Raw genomic sequence first — 9,115 nt, 5'->3', positions numbered from 1 at the left:
ACACGGGTTCGATCCCTGGTCCGGGAAGATCGCACATGCCGCAGAGCAACTAAGCCCGTGCGCCACAACTACTGAGCCTGTGCTCTAGAGCCCGTGAGCCACAGCTACTGAGCCCACATGCTGCAACTACTGAAGCCCACGCGCCTAGAGCCCGTGCTCTGCAGCAAGAGAAGCCACTGCAATGAGAATCCCGCGCACCGCAATGAAGAGTAGCCCCCACTTGCCACAATTAGAGAGAGCCCGCGCACAGCAACGAAGACCCAGCACAGCCAAAATAAAAAATAAAAAAATAAAAGAATAGACTATGAGCTGTATATGTCGTTTTAAATTTTCTTTTTAAAAAAATTTTCTTTTGAGTTTCCATGTTCAATTTTTATTTTTTTAAATATCTTAATTGGAGTATAATTGCTTTACAATGTTGTGTTAGTTTCTGCTGTACAGCAAAGTGATTCAGTTATACATATATATATTCTTTTTCATATTCTTTTCCATTATGGTTTATCACAGGATATTGAATATAGCTCCCTGTGCTGTAGTAGGACCCTGTTGTTTATCCATCCTATATATAATAGTTTGCATCTGCTAATCCCAATTTCGTTTTAAATTTTCTATCAGCAACGTTTAAAAAAAAAAAGTAAATAGGAAGAGGTAAAATTAATTTTAATAATATATTCCAATTGACTCAGTATATCCGAAATGTCGTCATTCAACATGTAAATGATATAACAAAGGGACTGCAAGATATTTTCACTCTCCTTTACCCTTGGAATCAGGGTGGCTTTTACACATACAGCACACTGTGGTTTGCACAGGCTCTGCCTGGAAGCACTATGACCACGTGTGGTGGCCACGTGTGGTGGCCACAGCTCTGGAACATCACGTTTTGTCTACTGTGTTCACGGCTGTACCCCCAGCAGCACCTGCCACATGGCAGGTGTTCAGTAAACACTTGCTTTGTGACCCGGCCAAGGGTGCCATCCAGGAGGAGCTGGAGGGGGACAGATGGGGTGGGGGCAGGGTGGTGCCTCTCTGCACCTGTTTTGCCCCATCACTTCAGAATCTCTCTTCAGAAACCTCTCCCACGGACACCCCCCATACCCCCAACCCAGGCATTAGCCTCTGCCCTGTGCCAGCCTCTTGTCACTGCTCACGCCAGTGCCCTCCACCCTCCCGTCCCCTCCTGGACTCACCGGAAGGCGTAGGACGAGATAATGAGGACCAAGGTGACCACATGATGGATGAGCATGACCACTGAGTCCTTGCGCCAGGCATCCAGGTACAGCGTGGCGTAGATGGAATGGCCGTAGAAGCTTCCCTGTAGTAGGTAGGCAACTGCGATGTCCCGTGGTACCGCCATGCCCGTCTTCCAGTCTGGGGAGGGCCAGACCGTGCCGTCAGGGACCTGCAGGGCCTCTGGGACCGGCAGGCAACCCCAAGCACTCCCTCAAGCCGGGCATGGGTCCTCTGCGTGCTGGGCGTGCCACGCGTCTCTGCAGCTGTTCTGGTCGCTGGTTTTCTGTTACCCATTCTCCACCCATCATTGTTTATGAATAGGCATTACTTTTTAGAACAGTTCTAGATCTACAGAAAAAGGTGCTCCTACCCTGAAATTGGTCCTTTGCAGAATTTCCAACTGTGCCCCAGGCCCCCTTCCCGTCTTCTCTTACCAGGCTCGCTCAAGACACCCGGTCCTGGGTGCCGCCCTCCCAGCAAATCCCCAAACCGATGGAGGCTGCCACCTGCCTTGCTATGCCGGCCAAGCAGCTGAGGCAGAAATCACACACTTTCCAATGCCCATGAGTGTGGGCTCTCCCGCAGAGCGGGCCCGGCTCCGCCTCCCCTCCTCCTGCGGCCACCTCCTGCCCCCCGCCCGCCCCTGCACATGCGCCCACCGCACTCAGGCCTCGTGCCTTCCCAGGGAACATCGCTCCCCCACCACCTCCGCCTCCCCTCCTCAGTCCACCACCAAGGACTCTGCCCGAATCGACCTAGAACTCCGGACTGTGCCCTGCTGTCTGCGGCTCCTTCTTTGTCCACCACCCGTAATGGCCTCCCTGGGCTCCATCCCCGGTCTCCTGTCCCTCCCCCTCCAAGCCTCAGTGATCTGGAGCTAGACCCTCAAGTCCCCCTGGAGGCCAGCTATCCCCTAGATGCCTCCTATGCTGCCACCTCAGTGACAGCCCTTCACCTGTACCCTGGGCCTGCCTGCAACGGAGATCCACTTGGACCTCTATCTGGGGGTCCCTCTTCGGCCCCCGCCTCCACTCACTTGCCCTGCCCCCACTGCCCCCACCCTGGTCCAGGCACCGCCATCTCCTCCCGGCGCTGCCCCAGCTTCTCCCAGCCTCCAGAGCCTATTCCCGACTGTCCATTCTCCCCACAGCAACCTCGACGGCTGTGAATACGCAGACCCCATGATCTGGCAAGTCCACTCTTGGCCTGTGCCCAAGGAAACCGAAAACAGGGACTCAAGAGACCCCTGTATACTCATGTCCACAGCAGCACTAGTCACAATCATCAAAAGGGGAACAGCCCAAATGTCCATCAGCAGGTGACTGGGTACACAAAATGTGGTAAATCCACGTTTCGTGTATCCACATAATGTGGAATATTATGCAGCCCTAAAAAGGAAAGAAGCATTGGCACACACTACAATGTGGATAAACCTCAAAAACATTATGCTGAGTGAAAGAAGCCAGACACAGATGGGCACATACAATCACATACCAATGATTCCATGCATATGAAATGTCCAGAACAGGCAAATCCGTAGAGACAGAAAGCGGATTAATGGTTGCCAGGGGCTGGGGGAGGGGGGATGGCAAGCTGCTAATGGGGACGGGTCTCCTTCTGGGGATGATGGAAATGTTCCGGAACTAGATAGACACGGTGCTTGCGCAACACTGTGAATGTGCTAAATGCCACTGAATTGCTCACTTTAAAATGGCGAGTTTTGGGCTTCCGTGGTGGCGCAGTGGTTGAGAGTCCGCCTGCCGATGCAGGGGACACGGGTTCGTGCCCCGGTCCGGGAAGACCCCACATGCCGTGGAGCGGCTGGGCCCGTGAGCCATGGCCGCTGAGCCTGCGCGTCCGGAGCCTGTGCTCCGCAACGGGAGAGGCCACAGCAGTGAGGGGCCCGCGTACCGCAAAAAAAAAGATAAAATGGCGAATTTTTAAAAGTTGTGATAAAAATATATATAACATAAAATTTACCATCTTAACCATTTTTAAGTTTAGTAGCACTAGGTATATTCACACTGTTGTGCAACCAATCTCTAAAACTTTTTCCGTGCTGTAAAACTGAAACTCTGTTCCCGTTAGACAATCCCTCTCTGTTCCCCCTTCCCCAGCCCGACACCCACCATCCTACTTTCTGTCTCTATGGATTTGACGACCCTCGGTGCCTCACGTAAGTAGAATCACACAATATTTGTCTTTCTGTGACTGGCTAAAATGGTTAATTCTGGGAATTCCGTGGCGGTCCAGTGGCTAGGACTCTGTGCTTCCATTGCAGGGGGCATGGGTTCGATCCCTGGCCGGGGAGCTAAGATCCAGCGAGCCGCGCGGTGCGGCCAAAAATAAATAAATAAAATAGAATGGTTAATTCTATGTTATGTAAATTTTACCTAATTTTAAAAAATGAGAGACACCTGACAGATCACTCATCCCCCACTTGAACACGTCCAGGGCTCCCCAAGGCTCAGTAGCAAAACTCACACTCCTGGCTGGGTCTCCCCCCACGTTCCGTGCACAGCCTCGTGGCAGTGCTGCAGTCAGCAGAGGGGGGGCCTCCCCACACCTGCCAAGTGTCTCTGTCCCTCTTGAGAAGGAAGGGACGCGGAGGCACCCTCTGTGGAAACGGGACACCCTCTTTTCCACCTATCACACTGGCGAGACTGCTACAGGGGGGAGCACCCCCTCTCCAGCTTTGGGCCCCAGATCTGCGGCAGAGGGAAGAGGGGAGCAGATAATTCCCCATCTGGGCTGCGTCTGCACCTCCCTGCACGTTGGGGGGCGAGGTGGGCCGGGCTCTGTCTGTGGACCTCCAACCTCCTCTCCACGCACACCCTGCCTGCTGCTCTGGCCTCTCCATGTCACTCCTGCCTCATCCCCCTCCCCGACCTCCAGGATCAGCCACCTGGGCATCCCACACCCAGCTCCTGGTCTCCCCCAAACCTGCCCCACCCTCAGCCCCCTAGACCCCGGCGTCAGCCCCACCCTCCTTCTCTCTCACACCCACCTCTGGTTTGGCAGTGAATCCTATCAATTCTGCTTTCAAAACATTTCTTAAATCAGCCACTTCTCTCCCCACCCCAGCCCTGTCCTGGGCAGAGCACACGGGCTCCTGCCCTCAGCCCCACCCTTAGGTCGTCCTGTCAACGTCCCCCTCTGCTCGTGGCCCTATGGTAAAGACCCCCACTGCTCCCACCCCACCTGACTGGGCTCCTTGCTGCTTCTGATCAGCCAGTAGCGTGTCTGTCCGACAGTGGCCTTTGCATTTCCCCATCTGCCCCAGGTTCCTCCCAGTCCCCACTCAGAAGTCACCTTTGGTGGGACCATCCCCATCCCTGTAGAAAATACCCTCCTCCCCACCTCCTAGACACCCCACATCCCATTCTCCTCTCCTCACTCAATTTTTCTCATCTGCACTTATCGCCGTTAACGGATTTCCTATTTCACGTGAACAGATCTGTCACCGCAAAACACAGGGGTGGGGGGCTTTCTCTGACTTACTCACAGTTGTGTCAGCAGCACAGCACCCGGTACACAGTAGGTACTCAATAAGCGTGCCTGCAAAGAAGCAGCTAACTTCCAAGTGTGCTAACACAGCATAATTTACAAGCAGGAGCCAGAGGCAACTCCATGCTCGAAACTTCAGTTACAGAGAGAGAGTTCAATTACGGTTCATCCTCATAAAGGAAAATTGAATGACAGCTCAAACCTCCCCTCTAGGGATTTATGACACGGGAAATGTGCGTGTGCTACAAGGGAAAAGTGGCCATGTGGGCAGCATGGTCACAAGACAGGTGCGGCGCAGGGGTTCCATGCCCAGCTCCCTGGTGCCACCAGGAGCCCTCTCAGGATGTTTATATCACACAGCAGGAAACACGTCCATGTGTGTCCCTGACACACGGTCTGGGCGGTCAGCACAAGAGTAGACAAGCCTGACCCCTCATTGCAGACTGAGTTTTCTACATCGGCCTGCCGGTTGGTAACAGAGGACACTGCAAATTCCTGCCCATCCCACCCAGAGCTCAGGCCTTGACGACACCCACGTCGAATCCAATCAATGGATGCAGCCACTTCTCACCACCTTTATCTCCTTGCCAAGCTGGTCCAAGCCACATTGGTCCCTTGCCTAACCCCTGGGCCCAGCTCCCCTCCTTACCCAAGATTCATCTGTCTCCACATGGCAGCCAGAAGAAGGTTTTTTATAATCCACAAACCCATCCCATTTAGGGTGAAACTCAAGCTCCTGCCATCCTCCTCTCGTCCCTGCATATCAAGCTCATGCAAGCCCCAGGGCCTTTGCACGTGTTGGACTGCTTGCCTGGGCCCACACAAGGGGTGCCCTCCTCTAGGATGTTTCCCTGAGTCCTGACAGGGACAGGTGCCCCCTTTTCTGTCCCCAGGGCCCCTTCATCGCCCTTGTCTCAGAGCAGACATCCAGCATGGGATGTCTGATGAGTGTCCAGCTCCCCCATGTACCCTTCTCTGAGTTCAGAACAGGGCCCTCCCCCAACCTGCCCCATCCCGGCAGGTCCCCTACCATAGAAGACGGAGGGTGGGTCGTGAAAGAAGGGGTAGTCAGTGCCGAAGAGCAGGTAGGTGCTGTAGCTCCAGGCGCCCAGGTAGAAGAGAAACTTCCAGGCGCTCTCAGGCATCTTGGCGGCATCTCTAGGCTGGAGGCGGCACCGCTTGGCTAGGGGCTACGGGTGAGAAGGCGGGCAGACATCAGCACTGGGAACCAAGGGCCGCTCCTCCAGGGTAGGGGAACCAAGACCCAGGGACTCCCCAGGCCAGGCAGTGCCGGGCCCGGTACCCACAGCCTCCTGGAACGTAACCAGAGCCCACGTGTACCTGCCAAGGGCTAAACTTAGTGCCCAGCTGTCCAGCCGCAGCCGCAAGGGGAGGGGAGTGATGGGGGAGACCTGGGAGGAAACGTGAGGGGAGGCTGTGAGGGGAGGAGGGGGACACATGGGTGTAAAGCAAGGGAGAACAGTGGGGTCAGTCCAGGGGACTGGGGGGCTTGGGGGGGTCTCAGGGGGAGCTAGAGGTATGGCAGAGAGGAAGAAGGATTGAAGAGAAGACTTGGAAGGGGCTGTGGGGGTGAACCTGTAAAGAGAACATGGAGGGGAATATGGGGGCATCCGGGGGAACGTGGGGGGCTGGAACCCTAGCAATCCCCATGGGGGAGGAACTTGAGGAAAGGGGGTGACTCAGAGGAGGAATTGGGGAGACCAGAGAGGAATGGGGGCTGGGGAAGATGGGGTGGGTAGGTGTGGGAGGACATGGGAACTCAGGGGAGAAAAGGAAGAGAGGATGGGGCAGAGGAAGAAAGAGGGTCAAGGACAGGACATCGCAGGTGGGGGGACCTGAGGGGACAGCAGGGACGGGACAAGAGAAGTGGGAGCATGCAACGGTGAGGCATGGAGGAATTTCAGGGGCCCAGCACCCCTGGAGTCCTGGGGGCAGAGTCCCAATCTCCCTGGGGGCGGGGCTCCAGAGCTGCCGGCCAAGCCCCGCCCCCCTCCCCTAGGCGAGGCTGAGGGGGCCGGAGCACCAACAGTTGCCATGGAGACAGCCAGAGCCAGCTCCGGTAACCCCTGGCAACCACACGGCTGCCAAGAAGATGAGCTTTGGAGGACGAGGCAGCCCCTCCGCCCGTTTCTTGGGAAGGGTGAGCCACGAACTGGAGTGAGTGCCCCGACGTCCGGGGATTCTAAAAGTGAGGGCCCGTGACCTTGCTGTCCCCCACCCAGCTCCCTCAGGAACGTGGGGAGGAAGCCTGCTCCACCCTGGTAGTCCCAGAGCAACCACATCCCCCTCCTGGGCTCTGGCCCTCGTCCTCCTGGACCTCCCACTGCCCAGCTGGAAACTGGGAAGGTGGGGGAAGCAACAAAGCCAGATTGGGACCAGGGCTCACCTACGGAGGGGCCCTAGTCATGCCTGCCTCCCCCTCCCTGGAGCAGCGTGGTGGCTGGGGTCTCTAACCCCCATGTGGGTCATATGGGGGTGGGAGTGGGGACAATGGCAGCCAGACAACACCCCATCCCTGACTTAACAAGGGCCAGCCTCTGCCCAGCCAGCAGAGAAAGGCCCCTTTGTTGGTTCCAGGCACTCTGTCCCTGCACCCCCTGCCACCTCCAGTCAGACGGGCGGAGTGACCCCAGCTGGTCCTCAGGGAAGTCACAGCCAAGCTTGGAGCCCAAACGCCTTCTAACAAGCTCCCATAGCAGCGACCCCTCCCCAAGGATGGGAGGGAGGCCAGGCGCCAATGTCACCCCCACAATCACTCTCCAGCTGGGGAGGTGGCCTTCCCAGGCTCGCCGGAAACTGAGCAATTCGGTGGCGAGCCCTTGGAGTCCGCACAGTCCAGCTTCGCAGACCCAGGCCGTGCCACCTCCCCCAAAGGCTGCGAACACGGCGTGGCCAAGGAGCCCAGGCCTTTGCATCCCTTGATCGGAGGGTGGCGCTGACTCCAGACAGACGAGCGGCAGCGACGGGGCAGCTCCTGCCTCTTCCCGGTCGCAGCGGACGAGCCAGTCCCGCCGCCGCACCGACCCCGGACACCGATCCGGTTCCGAGCGCGCCCCAAATGACCCGGAGACGCAAGGCACACACAGCCCCTGTGCGCCGAGCCTTCCCTGCCCGTGTCCTCCGCTCCTCTGCCCCCAGCTCCGTTAGGTCCGAAAGAGTGCGCAGCAGCCAAGGCCCTCCCACCGCCCGGGGCCCCCTTGTCCCGCACTGACCGGACCGGTTCCCCCACATCTTGAGCATCCTACCCTTGTCAGGGTCCCCACGTCCGAGGCTTCCCCCAGCCCGGCCACACCCCCACATCCACTCGCAACCCCACCCCGCCCTGACCCAGAGGGGCACGCGGCGGCCCAAGATTCCGCGTCCCGAGCTCCTCCAGCCTGAGGCCCGCCACGCTCCAGTCACCCTGGTCCGCGGAGACAGAAGGGGCGCGCGGCGGCCCTGGGTCGCCTCCCCGGACTCCCTAACATCCCGGCCCCCCAGCCCGGGACCCCCACGTCCCAACCCCCAGCAGCACTGACCCGAAAGAGGCGCGAAGTGGCCGCCGAGCGCAGCGCGGTCCAGCCGAGTGCGCAGAGCGCCAGCAGCAGCAGCTCGGGAGGCGCCAGGTGCGCGTGCTCGGCCAGGCCGCGGCGCGCCAACCCCCAGCCGCAGTCCGCGCAGCCCCGCGCCGCCGCCAGCGCACTGCCCCAGCCGCGCTGCACCAGCTGCGCGTAGCTAGGCATGGGCTCAGGCCCCGCCGGCCCCGCCGCGGTCCCCGCCGCCGCCATGCCGCCCGCTCCCGGCCGTCCCGGCAGTCTGCGCCCGCCCACGGTGGCCGCCGGAGCCGCGCGCCCCGCGTCACGCGCCGCAGTTGGGCCGGGGGCGCGCTGGCCGTAGCCCGTGGGACGGAGGGGCGGGGCCAGCGCTAGCTCCGCCCCGCAGGGACGCGGGGCCGGGGCGCGCAGGAGCTGGGTCCCCCGGAGGCAGCAGCGGCGACCTCGGGCGTACAAGTCCTGGCGTTGTCGCGCCGCGTCCTGGAGGCGGGCCAGCGATCAGGCTCATTTTCCAGTGGAGGAAACCCAGGCGCGGGGGAGGGGGGAGGGGGGCGACCGGGGCGGGGGAGGGGGTGTCTGCCTGGCGCCCGCCTGACCTGAACCTGAGTAGGGCCGGAGCGGCCCCGTGTCCCCATCCCTCGTCCCCGCTTGGATGCCCTTGCCCATCCTGGGCTCCTTCACCCCTCCAGGCTGTGTCCGCAACATGGGGCAAGGTGAGCACCAGCAGGCCGTGCCCAGGACCAGCGATTCTCTTTCCCAGGCCCTCCAGCATGCTTCTCTTGCCCTGTCCCACACTCAGGCCTCACCATCCCCCCGCCTGA

The 9,115-nt window shown here is 59.2% G+C and overlaps 1 protein-coding gene across 2 annotated transcripts in view; it reads right to left on the bottom strand.

The window, feature by feature from the left end:
* Positions 1-8,528, bottom strand: part of CERS1 (ceramide synthase 1) — a 22,416-nt gene extending 13,888 nt beyond the window's left edge. For both annotated transcript variants that reach the window (XM_055082312.1, XM_024133985.3), the window contains exons 1-3: positions 8,280-8,528; positions 5,771-5,930; positions 1,191-1,371 (exon numbers count right to left, since the gene is read on the bottom strand). In XM_055082312.1, the coding sequence (XP_054938287.1) occupies positions 1,191-1,371; positions 5,771-5,930; positions 8,280-8,528 (590 nt within the window). The remainder of the gene's footprint in view (positions 1-1,190; positions 1,372-5,770; positions 5,931-8,279) is intronic.
* Between the last annotated feature and the right edge of the window lie 587 nt (positions 8,529-9,115).

Source organism: Physeter macrocephalus, unplaced genomic scaffold (genome assembly GCF_002837175.3).
Source record: "Physeter macrocephalus isolate SW-GA unplaced genomic scaffold, ASM283717v5 random_72, whole genome shotgun sequence".
Lineage (NCBI taxonomy): Eukaryota > Metazoa > Chordata > Mammalia > Artiodactyla > Physeteridae > Physeter > Physeter macrocephalus.
This window is presented reverse-complemented; position numbering and strand designations above follow the sequence as displayed.